Raw genomic sequence first — 16,885 nt, forward strand, 5'->3', positions numbered from 1 at the left:
CTGGGTGTGCAGCCAGGCTGGGGTGGATTCGGCCACATTTCCAGCTGCTAGAGACACAGCCTTTCTGTGCCTCAGTTTCCCTTCTGCAGGAGGCTGGTGTTCTAGAACCTCATGGGTAGGGGATTCTCAAAATGACCCTGGGAAAACACTTTATTCTGAAAGCTTTTGATATTAAATGTTTCTAAGAGCAGACCCTGCTGCAATAGCCTTCAGCTCATGGCTGGCAGCACTTCCCCCTTGGACTCCAGGGCGGGGGTCCCAGGCTGAGCAGGATGTGGCACTCCCTGAGCCCAGGGCGGGGGTCCCAGGCTGTGCTGCTCACCGAGGTTGTACCAGACATCCATCTCCCCACTCAGGGTCCGGACCTCGATGATGGTCTGGCCCAGAAAGTCGTCGGATTCTCTCTTGAAGCGCTGCTTGACGCGGGACTTGATGTCATCATCCTCGTCCCACACACGGACCTTGATGCGGTCAGAGGAGTTATGGCACTCGCTGGGGAGGTGACAAAGGGCAAGCCCCAGCATGAGCAGTGAAACCTTTCCAGCTACTCCCCATCACTGCTGCCGTAAACAAAAGGGACTAGCACAAAGCAGGAACTGGGGAAGAGAGCAGATGAGGGGGCACCAATCCCCTCCCAGTGGGCTCTGTGCCACACCCAGGCAGCCTCAGCACAGCCTGGATCAGCCCCTAGAGCCACACCCTCATGGCAGAAAACAGAACGCAAGCTGCCTCCCCCCACCCTACTGGGATACGGCAAGAGCCAGCACAGCCTGGCACAACCATGAGGGCCAGGGAGGGGAATGGGGAGACAGGGGGTGAACTTACAAATGGAAATTCTCTTCCCAGATTGGGTTGAGATTGCCGTAGATAGTCTTAGTCCTTTTTTTTGTCTTTCCAACCTGGACAGTGACATAAGGGTCACTGGAACCTGTCTTATCCTTTGCTTGCAGGCCCTGGGCACAGACCACTGCAGCACAGCACAGCATGGCAGAGAGAACAGAGAGAGAAAAGTCAGTGCTGCAGCCACACTAAGATCCCCAAAACGGGCACCTGTGTCCCCCCAGGGGCTGAAGCTGCCTGGCAGAATGAGGGGTTGGGCAATGGGGACATTCCCACGGTCCCCAAGGCTGAAGGTGACAAGCTGCCTACCAGTGATGCTGATCTTGGCTGACCATTTGGAGGTGCCATCCAGGACACTCTGCTTGACTGCCTTCATCTGCTGCGTGTGTGTGGTCTTGTTGACCCCAAACACCTCCTGGATCAGCTCAAATATCTCTGGTTTGTTGCGCTCTCGGATCTTCATGCGGTCCTTGAGCACCATGATGATGTTCTGGGTCCGGTCCTCTGCTCCATGCTTGGAGCTCTTCTCCGCCGCTCCTGGGAGAGGACAGGCATGGGTGAGATGGGCTGGGGGGCTGGTGGTACCCAGGAGAGAGACATGAGCTCTCGCAGGTTGGCATGGTGGACTTGGGGACAGGGACAGGAGGAAATGGCCTCAAGTTGCACCAGGGAAGGTTTATGTTGGGTATCAGGGGAAACTTCTTCCCCAGAAGTGTTGTCTAGCCTTGGGACAGGCTGCCCAGGCAGTGGTGGAGTCATCCCTGGAAGTGTGCAAAAAACACGTGGCTGTGGCATTTGAGTTTACTGTTTAGCCGTGACCACAAAGGTGCCGAGTTGATGGTTGGACCTGATAATCTTAAAGGTCTTTTCCAGCCTTAACAATTCCACTATACTGTGATTCCATGCATGAATTAATCCAAACCTGCAGAGATCTATCCCCTGCCCAGGATGAGTCTGCTCTGCACACCACTTCTCCCATGCCCAGGCCAGGAGTGGGAATCTCTGGGCTGCTTCCTCCTCCCTCTGCAAGGTGAGAAGGGACAAGGCTGTGGGCCCCAGGTCCTTACTCTGCAGGCAGTCAGCGTTGAGCAGGTCCTGGCACTTCTCGTGGCACTTGACGCCGCACTCGGCACAGCGCATGCCCTGGCGGGCAATGCCCCACAGCAGCCCCTCACACTCGTAGCAGTACGTGGGGGTGGTGGCCGTCCACACCTCGAAGTTGTGGGGCGTTGTGCAGGAGATGGGGTACACTAAGGCTTGCAGGGTCTTCTTGTAAACATGGTTTTTCTGTGCAGGGAGAGGGGAGAGAGGGGGAGAAACGCTGAAGCAGGGCAGAGGATGCACTTGGGGACATTGATTTAATGGTGATGGTTGACAGTTGGACTTGATGATCTTATAGGTCCTTTCCAACCCTAATGATCCCATGATTCTATCCCCATCCCAGATGTTCAGGCATCACCAGATGATGCTGGTGGGTCACAGACTCTGCACCTCCACTGCTGGCCTGGCCCCCAGGCTGTTTCCCCCTCCCACCCATCCTGCACCCAGCCCACCCCAGCACCTACCAGCTCCTCATTGTTCAAGGTGCTCGAGGCCAGCGCGGATGTGATTCCCGCTTTCCTGGACTGGACCAGGGACTGTGGGAAAGAAAGCGAGTTCCCAGATCCAGCAGACCATGAGAGCTCCCTCCTACACCCCAGTGGCTGTGAAACACCCAGGGCAGACCCCGATTCCAGACAGGGAAGGATCCTGGCTGCATGAGGGCAGTGGGGACAGCCCAGCCCCCATTGCTGCCAGCACTGCTGTGCAGTGGGACTGGAACCAGTGCAGCAGCCTATGACATTCCCAATTCAGCTCCAGTGGGGAAGAGCCTCTCACATGTCTGAGACCCCTGGGGAGATAGGGTGGGGGGCACTTACCATGGCCTGTGGGCAGCCAGGGCCAGCGAGGGGGGAATAAAAAGCCATTAGTGCAAACACTTCCCAGGAGAGCCCCTTCCCTGCCAGAACCAGTGGGAACTGGGGAAACACCCCCTCATCCAGCACTGAGCAGTCTGTGGTGGGGGGCACTGTGTCCCCAAGCCACAGCACTGGTTGCAGCCTGCAAATCCCAGCAGGGAAAGGCAGCAGACCCCCAAACCCCACACACTGCCCACCCCATCACCCCCCCACCCCCAAAACACCAACACAGCACAGTGCAGAAGCATCAGCAGCTGCCCAAGAGGGCTGGGGTGGGGGCACCAAGTTGGGGACAGCAAGGGGATAGGGGGATGTGGGGAGGCAGATTGGGAACAGGAGGGTGGCACCCCAGGGAGGGCACACAGTGGAGATGACAAGGTGTAAAGAGAGGGGGAAGGACAGGAAGGACACCTAATTCTGGAGGACAAGGGTGTCTTGTTTCCAAAATTGCTGTCTCTTGTTATCAGAAGCAGGAGGGGACCAGCAGAGCGACCCTGTGCAATGGAGCCCAGGGACTGGAGGGGACCCCATCATGGGGGGCCTGTACAGTGGGGGTCTCCAGCCCCACACAGTGAGACAGTGGGGACAGGAGCACAGGGTCTGGGCAACTTGGAAAAGCCATTGCCAGCCTTCCCCTGGTATCAGGGTCTGTCTGTCCAGCACCAGTGTGTTCCATGCTGCAGGGACAGCTTGGCACAGCAGCTGGGACAGGAAGGGACCAGGGCCACAGCACCAGTAAAAAAATGGGAAACCAGATACAGCCCTGGGAAACCTTAGGCTGATGCTTGGGGTAGGGACCAGAGCTCCGTTAAAGAGAAGCACCCTCGGGTAGGGAGAGCCCAGCTCCCCACTGCAAGGAGGGCCAGGAGCCCCCCAGGCAGTGTGGGACACCCCCGCCCCCCTTTGGCAGGGCTGGGGGCACTGAGGGCTGGCTGGCAGCCCCAAGGGCGCTGTCTCTTTAACCCCTCGCACCGCGCTCACCAGATCGCTGACTAGAGGGAGAGATTTGCGTCCAGGCTTAATGTCGGGCATGCTGTTAATGCAGCGCAGAAACCTTACAGCCGCCCCCCTGCCGCAGGGAAGGCCCAGCCAGGCCACAGGAAAGAAAACAGAGAACACAAGCCATGTTAGAGGCAGCTGGGGAGCGGGGCACGGGCGGCGCAGTCCGGTGGGGCGCAGCAGGAGCAAAGCTGGCAGCTGTGGGGGGGTGCCTTGGGAGGAACCTCACCAAATCGCTAACTAGGGGGATGGGTTTTCGCTTGCGAATGTCCGGCATGCTGTCTATAATGATCAGCCCACCACCAGGCCTGCAAGAGAGAGGAGAGTCAGCGGGCAAGGGGAAACTGAGGCAGGAAGGGGCCCCCTGCTGTTGCCCCATAGTCACTCAGCACTTCAGAGAACCACGGAATGGTTTGCGTTGGAAGGGACCTTGAAGCCCATCTTGTTCCATGCCCTGCTAAGGGCAGGGACACCTTCCACTAGATCAGGTTGCCAACCTGGCCTTGGATACTTCCAGCGATGGGGCAGCCACAGCTGCTCTGAACAACCTGAGCCAGGGCTTCACCACCCTCACAGGAAAGGATTTCTGCTCAATATCTAGGACTTGGTGAATATGATTGCAAAGCAACCCCCGTGTGGCCAGAGACCCACCCATGGGATCCCCATCCCCACCACCACTCCAGCCAGGTTAGGGATCACTGGACTAAAAACTAAGGGAAAAGGGATTTTGGCAAAAACTGTGATTTTTCCCCATGTGAAGCTTAACAGTGAAACCCAGGAGAAAAACTGTCTATTTGGCTTAGTCAGTTTTGACTTTGCAGTGTGAGGCTGGAGAGGTGGGGTTCCCTCTGGGACCCCAAAGAGGAGCGCCGAGCAGGTGAGCCTCAAGTTTTGCTGCCAGGGAACCCAAGGCAGGAATGGAACTTCACAGCCCTGCTGGAAAGAAATCCCTGGAGTGATCTGAGGGTTCTCAGGCAACCTACCAGGTTCTGCCCAGGTCCATGAGGCTGTCTGTGATGGCAAGACAGGACTGAGACCTCCAGGCCATCCAGGTGAGAGGCTCAGGATTCCCCATGACACCACTCCATGAGGGAAGCAGGAGTTGCCACCCCTCCTCATCCCCATCTCAACTCACCTCCTTGCTCTCCCCCTCAGCAGCAGCTCTTGGGGTCACAGAGCAATGCCATGTCTGCTGGCTCTTCCAGAAGCACTGACCAGCCCCAAAATTCAGCTCCAAAAGACTGGCTTCCCTGAATGCCCACAGCTTGGCAACCCTTCCCCACACAAGCCCATTAATGCTGAGCTCATTAATCACATCCTAATGAGGAGGGGGACTGAGATCCCAGGTGGCAGAATGTACCCAGCTTCCCCTTGTACTCACCCGCCTTTGAACCACAGGGATTTTTCTCCATCACCTTCCCCGCGGGCCTGGAAGACAAGGGACAGTGTCAGGGCCCAGCAAGAGCCACCAGCGTGGGGACAGCCCCCCCAGGGCAGTGAATGCTCACAGCACTGGGGCAGCATGGAAGGATGAGCAGGGTGGGCAGAGAAAAGTGTGCTCCAAAACCAAGGGGGCTCTTCCCAGCAAAGAGCCAGCACTGGGAATAAATCTCTTCAGGAGGCTGACCTGGGTGAGCAAGTGGGTGGGCTTCAGCAAAGGGGATGAGGCTGGCAAAGCAGGGGGCATGGCTACACTGTGTGAAAATTCAGGGCTTGGGGGAGTGAAGAAGCATCACAAAAGCTCAGCAGGTCCTCAGGGACCCACAGCAGTTGGAAAGAAGAGCAGGGAAAAGCCAGAGCACATGGAAGAGGGTGTGTGTGCAGGGATCATCCAGCAGTGCCACCTACCCCTGCAGGCAGGGGATTATTTTGGAGAAGAAGGGCAGAGAGAGACCACTACCCTTCCTTCATGGGCAATCCCTGAGCATACACACACACACACACAGGGAAGGCACACACAGGGCTGGGAGGTTCCAGGGGGACATGCTTACCTGCAGGCAGGCTACACCCCTTCCCTGCAGGAAGGGGAGACGCGGGTGCAAGGGCCATGGTGGTGGACAACTGAAAAGAGAAGCGGTGGGGAGGGGGATCGAGACCCCGGGGAGCGAATCCAGAGCCAAAACAAAAAGAAAAGATGGAGGATGGAGTCTAAAAACAAAACAAAATATTGTCAACTCAACAGAGGGGAGAGGGCGGGGGGTCTCGCACCAGCACATGCATGCAGCACACACGGGGGATCCTCAGCACTCCCAGCACCTCTGGGGCATCCCACTTGGTGGGAATGGGGTTGTGGGCACCACTGTTGGCACCACCAAGTCCGTGGATGTCCCTGGAAGCTGCCCAGGTGTGGAAAGGGGCTGTGCCCCCAGCCCCAAGCCGTGGCAGTGGCCAGGGGGTCCTCACCTCCTGCAGCTGCATGCAGACCTTGTTGAAGGCTCTCAGCCAGTTGGCTTTGGCTCGTGCTTTGGGGTCCTGCACCTCCTCTTCTGCCGGCTCCCTGCAAGCACACACATCCCCTGTCACCTCCCAGCACAGCACCATGGAGGGGGAGCAGCCCCCACACCCCCAGCAGGTCTGAGGCTGCGATTTGGAGATCCTGATGTGCCTTGAGACAGTGTGGCCATGGCAAAACTGCCTCTTGGTACCAGGAAGGACTGAAAAGGCAGCAGGTCCCACTGCAAAGGGCAACCACAATCAGGGCAGAACACTGAGGAGAAGCCAGAAGCTTCCCCACCCTCAGGAGACCCTGCCCTGGGCACCCAAGTGACACAGAGGGGACAGTTGGTGACACAAGCATGTGAATTAAACATGCTTTGCCCCCCTCTCCCCAGCACAATGTCCTCTGGCCACTTCCCACCACAGCTTCCTAGGTAAAGAGCACCCAACACCCCACTGGTTCCAAGCCCAGGGAAAAGTGTCTGCCTGGACATGCTGGGTGTTGTGGGGTTCTTTCTCCTCTCCTACAAAATCAAGACACAGAGGAAAAGCAAAGAAATCTTCCAAACATACCAGTCTCCTGGAGAGCCTGGTGTGATGTGACACTGGAGAGAGGAACCCAGCACCACTCTGGGAAGAGGCCATGGGGTGCTCAGAAGATGAACCTGCTCAGACCTGGGGGCTCTGTCTGTGCTCACCTGGGATCCTCAGCATTAACCTGTGGTTCCCAGCAGTAATCCACAATCTCCAGTGCTACTCTGGGGTCCCAAAAGCTAATTTGGGGTCATGAGTACTAATTTGAGGCCCTCAGAACTAATCTGAGGTCCCAACACAGTCTGGGATTCTCGGCACAATGCATGGTCCCCAGCACTAATCCACAGTCCCCAAATCCTAGCACAGGACCTCTAAGTCCCCTGCCCAGTGGATACTGCAGGCAGACATGACCTGAGGCCCTCAGGTGCCTGCTAGGTCTTGGGACTAAATATCCAGGATTTTTAAAAACAGCTCATTATACATTGGTTTAAATTTGAGATTCTCCATTCCTGGTGTGTAATTTAAACTAAATAAAAGGCTGAAAAAGCCCATCACAGCAGTTCACCTCTGCACCGAGGAGTGACACTCTCTGAAAATGGAAATGATCAATAATGATATTTGAACAATCTAATCTGTCTCCAAGACATGAATTATTCACATGCTGCACCAGGAACCTGACCACCAATTAATTCACTTGTACACCACAGGAGGCCATGGATGAGCTTCTACCAGGCCTAGGGAGAGGACTGACTTCTGCAAAGGAAATCTCTTCCTCTGACCAAGCTCCACCCAGGGTGCTAAGAGCCTGCACCAGAGGAGAGGAATCACAGCCCTGAGATCCCATTCCCCCAGCCCCATGTTCGTCCCAGGTTATAAACCTGCAGCCCTGGAGCCCCAGCAGGTTCTTGAACACCTTGAGCCATGCTTAGCACAGGGGGAGGCTGGGCTCAGGCAGCGTGCCCAGGGTGCTGGCTCTTGCCTGGGTGGCACAAGGTGGGCTTCCCCCACCTCGATGGCTCAGGCACCTGGAAAAGCTCCAGACACAGCAGAAGGTCCCTGGTCCTGCGCCAAGCACCAGCACCATCCCTGAGCCACCTCCAGAGCATCCTCAGTGCCTCCAGGCACAATGCCATCCCAGGGACACCACAGGTCAGCTTCCCCTCCTACCTCTCAGCCGGTTTTGAGGGCTCAGTCTCCAGGGCTGCCTCTTGCAGGGGAACTTCCTCCTCTGCCCGCTGGGCCTGCAGGGCCTCAGGGGCTTCCTGGGGAGCAGAGGTGTCCTTCTCCTCCTTCCTTTCCTCTTTCCTCTCCTCTTTCCTCTCCTCCTTCCTTTCCTGCTGCTGAGGTTTCTGCTGTGGGACCAGCTGGGGTTGCTGCTGCTGCTGCTGTTGCTGCTGCTGTTGCTGCTGCTGTGGGACCTGTTGCTGCTGCTGCTGCTGTGGCAGGGGTTTCTGTGGTGGTGGGTACGTTTCATGCTCAGGGGGTTCATAGGTGTCCTGCACCCGCAGTTCCTCCTCCTCCTCCTCTTCCAACTCCTCTTCCTTGGGGTAGCCTTCCTCAGTCTCACTGTAGTCCTCAATGAACTCTTCCTCCTCCTCCTCCAGGTAGAGATCATCATCATCCTCCTCCTCCCAGTGCGGCGAGTCCTTGCGGTAGCTGACGGAGCTATGGCAGGAGTGGTAGGAGTCCCCGTCCCTCTCGTCCAGCTCCGAGTCCCTCAGGCTCTCGTTCTCAAAGTCCTCGCTCAGCTGGGAGCTGCCCTGGCTCAGCTCGGCCGACGAGGCGTAGCGGCTGCTCCCTGTGGGGCTGAGGGGCGAGGGGACACAAGGACAGGGCTCCCATGGGTCCGTGTCACCCCAGGCAGAGCCCCGGGGCCCTGCACCAGGGGCGGGAGGATGTGCAGCTCCCATCGGGAGCATTGGGCTCCTCATCCTGGGAGCAGAAGGCACAGAACCAGGAAACTCCATCGGCTGGAACCAGCCCCCCAAGCAGGGGCACTGTGATCTCCCTGCCTGTGCCTGGGCTGACAGTGGGGATGGGGCTGACAGTGTCTGTCTCCTAGGCTTACTCCAGCCAGGGGTGGGGGCAGCAGCACCCCCAGCCAGATCCTGCCTCCCGCTGCTGCCAGACACCCTGTCCTGCCCCTGACACACAGATCTGTCACCCGTGCTCCGCGCAGCCCTCCCAGGCACCCCCACCCCAAGACACCCCCCCCTCTACCCCCTCACTCCTCTTGACACCATCTGTACCCAGGGGGCTCCTCTCTGCTCTTGCTGCCAGGCCAGACTTCTTACCCCACCCCATCTGCCCCCCCAGCCCTTCTAGCCCTCTCCTTTCACAGCTGCCTGCACTGGGAGGCCCACAGGGGCCCTGTGCCCAGGGAGGCTGCCAGGGACAGGGCAGCCCCGTGGCTCCGTGGGGACAGGCTGACAGAAGCAGACATGCAGACATGGACAGGGACATGCCGAGGAAGAGGCCGACACCACGTCTCCAGCACTGGCATTCAGGACTCAGGGGGTGCGTGAGGGGACAAAGGCGAGGGGCTGGGCTGGGCAGAGCCCAGAGTGGTTGAACCAGGCTGTGGGAAGCCAGGGGACACCGCAGGGAAGAGAGTGCTGGGGGATGGCTCAGGCTGGTCCCAGCTGGTAGGGGTACTGGCATCATCCAGGTACCTTGGGAAGGAGCACTTGGGGTACAGGGATGCAGGAGACACAGCTCACACTTGGAAACCCCACACCTCCCCATCTTGATCCTGGCCAGAGCTGGGAGAGGTGCTCGTGGCACATCACAGGATCCCAAATCACTGCATGAAGCTTTTGCCCAGACAGGCATACCCTGGCAGATGACCAGGAACAGGGGATGGCATTTGAGTCCCCAAGGGCCCAGTCCCACACCCGCTGACATGACAAGGAACAGGCAGCAGTGCTGCCAGACAGTCGCAGTGGCAGCAAGTGGGACCAGGATGCCGGGATGTCACCCCATGAACTGGGTGCAGCAGCAAGAGGGGCTGGGGGGGACACCTGGAGCATCCCAAAGCTGTCCCTGTACCAGGCTGATTCGGGGTGGGGAAGGTGGCACAAGGCCGCCCTTGCCAGGACTGGTGTTGGCCTCACCATGGCTGCAAGGACCGACCACAGCACTCTGCGACGGCACACGGCACACGGCACAGGTAGCGACCCACCTATCCGATAGGTCTAGGGACCGCCTGCTCTCAAGGGAAGGCTGGCGGCTGGTCCGCCTGCTCGACTCAGAACCGGACTCAGCGTCGCTGCGTCCGTTTGCGGCAGAGTCTACGCTACCATAGCGTCTGCCAGGGGAGGAGAGGAACATGGTCAGCGAGGTCCCACCGCCACCCGCCACCCCCTGCTGCCGTGGGCACGCTGGCAGGGAGGCTCTGTCCACCTGGATGGGGCTGGCACTCAGGGCTGGGCTCTGCCACGTCTGTGTCCCCAGCCACCCCACGCTCCACTGCCCAGCTCCCAGAAGGGACAGCCAGGGGTGGGGGGCCCCAAACCCAGTGAGGACAGAGGAGGGCAGTGACCCAAAAGAGTTTGAAAACTTCACAGTGAGAAGGAAAGGCTTGGATGGGGCCAGAACCACCCTGCTCTTCCTCACCTCATCCTTCCCTCTGTCACCCACCGCACTGGGAGTGCCATCCCTGGCATCACCCTGGGGACCTGCTGGCCTCTGTCACCTGCGGGGGAGGTTGAGAGAGCCGGGCCCAGGGTGACTTGGCTGTGGCCACTCTACCTGATGGGAGCCTGGTCCGAGTAGTCCATCTCGTAGCTCTGCATGGAGTCAGTGTAGGAGTCGCGGGAGCTCTGCTGCTGGTGCCTCATGGGGTACTGGTGCACAGAGGCGTTGGGCTGGGACGTGGTGTAGTAGGGTGGGGGGATGCTGTTGCTGGTCTCACTGCGGTAGTCACTGTCCCGGTCATCCACGGTACTGTCAGGGTCATCGTCTGCAAGAGGCCACAGTGAGCAGGGCAGGGGATGGCTCAAATCTGCCCCCACCCTGCACAGACGCTTTAGTGCCACCACTGTGTCCCCACCACTGTGGGCCTGTGCTGGGGAGGTGGGCCCAGGGCAGGATGAGGGATGAGCTGACATGTTATCAGCACAGGAACGGTTTGGGGGATGACGGGAACATGGAGGGGGAATTTGGAACATACAGAAGGGGGAAGAGGATGGGGGCAGGGGGGCAGGGACCATCCCTCTGCCCCACCAATGTTCCACCACAGAGGCAAAGCCCGAGCTGCTCATTGCCACTGGGACACCCCAAGAGCACAGAGCCCCGTGGTGCCATGTCCCCACCAGCCCATGGGGACAGCCCTGCCCAGGACAGGGCACTTGGTGACACTGTCCTCACCCAGTACAGAGTCATGGCACAAGGCCACAGGCTAGACCCAAGCTCCAGGTCCTCTGAGCCCTGGGCCAGGCAAAGAGGGATGTGCTGGGGACCCACAGGCTGGGAAGAGAGGAGTGGGCAGGATACTTACTCTGCTGTTCTCCCCAGCCAAAATAATTCCAGTTGCCTACAAAGAAAGGGGCAGAGACAATAAATATGGAGGCAGCTGGTTGGGAGGAACCAGCATCTCCCCAGAGGGCACACTGGGTAGGGGACACTGCCCTGGGGACAGCAGCCAGGATGGGGCACACTGGCACTGGGACACTGCCTGGGCCTGAACATGTCGACACCAAGCTGGACTGGAGACAGTGCTGGTGTGGGCATGGTGTCACTGACCCAGGCTGGGGACAGTGCTATGGCCAGGGATGGTGGCACTGACAGGGGACAGAGTCTGAGGGTGGGTACAGGGGCATGCCCCTGGGGTGGTTACAGAAGGGGAAACTGAGGTATGCGTTGGGACAAACTAAGCTGCTACCCCAAATGCCTCTGCAGGGCCCTCATCCAGCAGCCCCCAACATCAGCCTGCTGCCCCTTGCCCCAGAAGAACTGTCCTCATCAGCCCCATTGCTCCTATTGCTCCCCTCCATCCATAGGAAGGCTCAGCCACTGTGAAGCTGGGAAACAGCAGAGAAACACTGGCAAACACAGGAAGGACAACAGGAATGGGGATGGGGACCAGGTATGGGTTGAAGTTGAATCCCACTTGGTTTGGGGTCCAATGCCTCAAAGCAGATGTGGAGCCCACACCTTAAAATTCCTCGGTGTGGGAAAGGAGGGTGTGGGGGTCCCACAGCGGGGCAGGGACAGGGCAGCACTTACAGCACTGTGAGCCATGCACAGGCAGAGGTTTTTCCTGCTCCTCCTGGAAGGCATACTGAGGAGAAAGGGACTGGTGAGAGCTTCTGCTGGCAGCACTGCCCCTGCCCCCTCACCCCAGGCCTGGCAGCACTCACATCATCCTGGTCCCGCATCGCGTTAAGCTGCTCCAGCTTCTTGGCCCAGTACCTGGCCTCCTCTTCAGGGATATCTGTGAGGGCAAAGACCCCAGCTGGTGCACAGACCTCTCCAAAACAGCCCTCAAGCTTTTGGGGCCACAGGATCAGACCCTCAGCCTCAGCTTCTAAGCTCAAGAGCATCCCTGGGGCTGAGGGCAAGGAAGGACACCGGCTGAGCCCGGGGGCCGGGGCACCCACCCAGCGGCAGCTCAAAGCGCGTGTCGAGGAGGATGCGGTGGAAAGTCGGATCCTTGGTGCCCGAAATCTCGTTGTCGGTCATGATGACCTGGGAGTCGAGTGTGAGCCATTCCCCAGGGCCCTCCTGTCAGGTAGAAATGGGGTGAGGAGAGCTCCCAGACCCCCCTTTCGCTTCCCCACAACCCCAGTACACAGGGCGTGGCCCCAGGCAGTTTGGGGAAGGCTCTGCCTGGCCCAAAGGAAAGCTGGGGGTGGCACATGTCCCTTGGGGGACAGCAGGGAGGTGCCTGTGCCTGTCTCCCTACCTCATTGGACTGCCTGATGGTCCGGAGGGGGATCCACACCGTGCCCACCATGGTGTCCCAGATGAGCCCTTTGTTCCACACCTCCACAGTCAGGCCCAAGTCCAGCCGATTGATCTCACTGGGGACAGGAAAGGTATCAGGTTACCCCCATGAAGTTAACCCCCCTCAGGTCTCAGCAGCCTCCTGGGACCACCCCAGCTTCTACCTGTCCCCTCAGGCTCAGGCGAGACCCTCAGATCTGGGGTCAGGGCAGTGGGGGACTCCCTGTGTTATTTATGGGGACAAGGGGGAGCAGCAGGGGTGGGGGAGCTCAGGGGACCCCTGGACACTCACAACATGAAGTCCTGCTCCCAGGAGGGCAGGTTGCCTCGCACTGCAATGGTCGTGCTCTTGACATTTTGCACCTTCAGGGTCACGTAGGTGTTAAACTTCTCTGTGGGAACAAGCAGAGGGTGAAGTGACCCCCAGTGTGTCCCCACTCCCTGACACTGCCCCCTGCCACCCCCACACACACTTCCCTCAGCACCCCAGTCCCAGGAGGGATCCTACATCTGCCAGGACTGGTAGATGTACCAGTCCAGGGCACCCCCATTTGTGTGTGTGTGTCCCCAGCTTGACAAATGATGCCTCCAGTGCTAAGGGTCCCCTTGCCCCCCTTCCCCACCCCCTCCTCTGATCCTGCCACACCCAACCAGCCCAAGATCCCCCCACCCTCTCCCCTCAGGTGAGGTCTCACTTACCTTGGGGCCCATCATACTTGGCCTTTTTAACTGTGGGGACAAAAGGAGGGAAGAAAATCAGGCTGAGATCCTGAGGAAAGGCTGGGGAAAGGCTGGGCACTCCCACCAGGGTGTCAAGGGGGTAGGAGGACCTCAGTCCTGGTTGACCCCCAAGCCCTCCAGCTGCCAGGTGGGAAAAGTGCTGGGATCCCCCAAGCCAAGTGAGGGTGAGGGATCATATATGAGTTGGAGGTGGGTATCAGAGGGGAGAAAATGCTCCCCCAAAAAACCTGCTCCTCTGGGACAGCTTACAACCCCAAATGACCAGCCTGCCTCTGTTGAGGGCGTGTTACCTCCCCCTCAGCCCACACTTTTGATTTGGGATTTATTTGGAGAAACAGATGATGTTACCATCCATATCCAGAGGAAAACCTGTGGTCTGGGGGATGCTGTTCCCTATTCAAGCCCCACCTGGGTGGGACCAGCCCAGCAGGACCAGGGTTAAGGCTCTCCCATCCACTGACCCACATTTCCCGCAGGAAACTGTGTGGGTCGGTAGCCTGTAACCCCCCCTGACCCAAACAGCCCCGGAGGGGGTTGCTCCCCCAAAATCCTATACAGCCCCAAAACACAGTCCCCACTGCATCCCAGCCCTGTCTCCCCCATGGGGGCACGTGGGGCTGGTTCTCATCCTGCCATTGGGGGGTGCAGGGAGCCCTCCGATCCTGCTCAGCTCCACGGGAAACCCCCCCCGATTCTGGCTGACACCCCCCAGCTTTACCCCGTTGGGTGGGGGTCGGTCCCCAGCTTCTGGCTGCAGTGGGGAGGGCAAAGGGAGCCGAGCACAGCCAGGTATCGATGCCGGGGGGGGGCGGCGGGGCCCAGAGGTGTCCTCGGGGCTGTCGGGAGGGGACCAGGCGGGGAGGGAATGACACAGCACCCGGAGAACGCTTAAATGACGCGGGTGCCAGCGGGTGCAGGACCAACGTGACCGAGCAGGGATGAAAATAGCCCTGGCGACATCAAAGGTAATTTGATTTCGGAGACGTGCCACTCGCCAGCCGCTTATCACCCGCCACCAGCGCTGGAGGGGACGTGGGGCTGCCGCCAGCGCCACGTGCCTGGCAGGGCTGGGAGGAGGCCACGTGGCACCAGAAACCTCGGGGAAACTGAGGCAAGGGAAATCATCACCTCGGAAAAAAACTGGGGACCCGCTAACTCGGCTGCCTGCTCCCTGCCACCGAAAGGGTGACAAGCTTGGTGGCTTTTTGCCCAAAGGAAGGTCACCAGCTACGTCATTGGCAGCCATGTTCCCAGGGAATCACAGGGCTCCAGAGATGGGGAATTCACACTTGGGGGGTTGGCACAAAGCTCTGGGATCCCAAAGATCCTCGAGTGACACCAAGCTGGGAGCCTGGAGGCTGTCTGGGGATGGCTGGCATCACTGTGTGTAATGATTATGTAAATTAAATAGAATGTATTTATACATTATATTATACATATTATAAATTGATATTATTCTATTCCAATAGAGCATTTGTAGCCAGAACCTGCCTGTAGCTGACAGGGATCTCCCTTCCCCCGGGGCTCAGGAGCACCCACTACTCTCCACCAGCTGCTGCTTCCAAAAAGGAACGGGAGAGCAGAGGAAGGAAAAGCTCCAAAAATACCCAAGCTGACAGGAACAAACAATTACCCAGGGAACACGTGGTTTTCCTGGCTGTCATCTCCTGCCAGGGAGAAGTCCTGCTGTCACCATCTGCAGGATGTGCTGCCTTCCCACCCATCAAAGGGTCCCCAAAGCTGGCACAGGAGTGGCGAGTCCTGGGGTGCCACTCTGGGGTTAAATTCAACCTGAGTCTCCAGACAAGGAGCTGAGGACAGTGTGACATTCATGTAACATCAACAAGCTGGGGTCTTCCCAGGCTGAGGTGATCTGGCTTCTCTCAGGGGGTGTTGACCAGTTGGGGAAATTGAGGCAGGAGGCAGCTGGCAGAGATTGGACTGGGAATGGCATGAAAACTGGGCTGGGCTGTTGGCATGCCCCAACAGGCCTGACTGTCTGTCCACCCCTCTGCCTGTCCAGACATCCCTCTGAACATCCATCCTGCTGCCTGTCCATTTACCAGTCTCTCCACCCACCCATCCCTCCAGCCACCCACCCATCCATCTGCCATCCATCTTGCTGTCCATCCATCCTTCCACCCCTCCAGCCATCCACCCACCCCTCTGTCCACTTTCCTGGCTCTCCATTCACCCATCCTTCTGTCCATCCACCCACCCCTCTGTCCACTTTCCTGTCTCTCCACTCACCCATCCTTCTGTCTATCCATTCATTCACCTGTCTGTCCACCCACTCCCACCACCCACCATTTCTCCATCTCCTGTGTGTCCATCCCTCTGTCCATCCATTTACCTGTCTCTCTGTCCACTCCCCTCTCTGTTCACCCACCCATGCCTCTGCCTGTCCACCCCACTCTCTGTCCACTCACCCATCCCTATGTCTGTCCCCTTGTCCATCCTATGTCCTTCATCCAACCCTCTGTCCAACCCTCCATGCACCCTCCATCCATCCATCCATCCATCCATCCATCCATCCATCCATCCATCCATCCATCCTTCCATCCATCCACCCACCTGTCTGTCCTTCCATCCACCCTCTGTCCTTCCTCTCCCTCTGTCCCTCCACCCCTCTGTCAGTCCACCCACCCACCCCTCAGCCTCTGTGATCACGTCTCCCATCCCCTTCATCCATCTGTCCCTCCGTCTCTCCATCTGTCTCTCCAGATGCCCGTCCGCCCGCCTGTCCATCTGTCCGTCTGCCTCCCGCCACTCCAGACACCCCCTCCTGTCCCCACTCACCCCACACTCCCAGGTCACTCCAGTGCCTGTCATGCAGGAACACCCCCTGGCACGAAGCCCCCCAGGAGGGGCTGGGAGAGCCGGGGGGAGGATTTGGGGTGGCACCCCCGCCCCCGTGACCCCCAAAAATAGCATGAGAAGCGTGACCAGCGAGTGGTGACGGGGCACTGGGGGAAGCCCCAACCCACTCGAAGCTGTTTCTCAGCAGCCACCTCCAGCGTCACCGAGGGTGTCACCACATGTGACAGTCCTTTAAGTGGCAGTAAAGAGGCACTCCCCCTGCCAGAGGAGAGTACCCGAAATCTGGGGCTGGCTGGGGGGGCTCTCCAGGCACACCAGGGGCACGCCATCTCTGGCACTGCCACCAGAGAGGGGGCTGTGACAGCACCTCAAGGACAAGGACATGTCAGGGGGTGGAAGGGGGCACAGCCCCCATCCTGATGAACTCAGGCAGCACCGGGAGAGCCCCATTTCCTCCAGATTTCGCCTGGGGTGGGGGAATCCCAGACACTCCATGCCCCACCTTATCCCAGCTGTCACTCTGCCACCTCCATCCCATGACCCCATGACACACGAGCGCTACCCCATCCCCATCAGGATGTCACAGGGCCTTGAGAAGGGGGTAAAGGGAC

The 16,885-nt window shown here is 58.8% G+C and overlaps 1 protein-coding gene across 1 annotated transcript in view; it reads right to left on the bottom strand.

The window, feature by feature from the left end:
* UNC13A (unc-13 homolog A) overlaps positions 1–15,186 on the bottom strand; it is a 34,020-nt gene extending 18,834 nt beyond the window's left edge. The window contains exons 1-19 of the mRNA XM_041422615.1: positions 15,088–15,186; positions 13,413–13,442; positions 13,006–13,105; positions 12,673–12,790; positions 12,368–12,491; positions 12,128–12,201; positions 11,994–12,048; positions 11,266–11,301; positions 10,518–10,728; positions 7,935–8,573; positions 6,201–6,294; positions 5,179–5,225; positions 4,027–4,105; positions 2,760–2,765; positions 2,406–2,477; positions 1,908–2,127; positions 1,150–1,377; positions 826–967; positions 323–492 (exon numbers count right to left, since the gene is read on the bottom strand). Coding sequence (XP_041278549.1) covers positions 323–492; positions 826–967; positions 1,150–1,377; positions 1,908–2,127; positions 2,406–2,477; positions 2,760–2,765; positions 4,027–4,105; positions 5,179–5,225; positions 6,201–6,294; positions 7,935–8,573; positions 10,518–10,728; positions 11,266–11,301; positions 11,994–12,048; positions 12,128–12,201; positions 12,368–12,491; positions 12,673–12,790; positions 13,006–13,105; positions 13,413–13,442; positions 15,088–15,178 — 2,536 coding nt within the window. The 5' untranslated portion in view covers positions 15,179–15,186. The remainder of the gene's footprint in view (positions 1–322; positions 493–825; positions 968–1,149; positions 1,378–1,907; positions 2,128–2,405; positions 2,478–2,759; positions 2,766–4,026; positions 4,106–5,178; positions 5,226–6,200; positions 6,295–7,934; positions 8,574–10,517; positions 10,729–11,265; positions 11,302–11,993; positions 12,049–12,127; positions 12,202–12,367; positions 12,492–12,672; positions 12,791–13,005; positions 13,106–13,412; positions 13,443–15,087) is intronic.
* Positions 15,187–16,885: the final 1,699 nt, after the last annotated feature.

This window comes from Onychostruthus taczanowskii, unplaced genomic scaffold (genome assembly GCF_017590055.1).
Source record: "Onychostruthus taczanowskii isolate IOZ18803 unplaced genomic scaffold, ASM1759005v1 scaffold110, whole genome shotgun sequence".
Classification (NCBI taxonomy): domain Eukaryota; kingdom Metazoa; phylum Chordata; class Aves; order Passeriformes; family Passeridae; genus Onychostruthus; species Onychostruthus taczanowskii.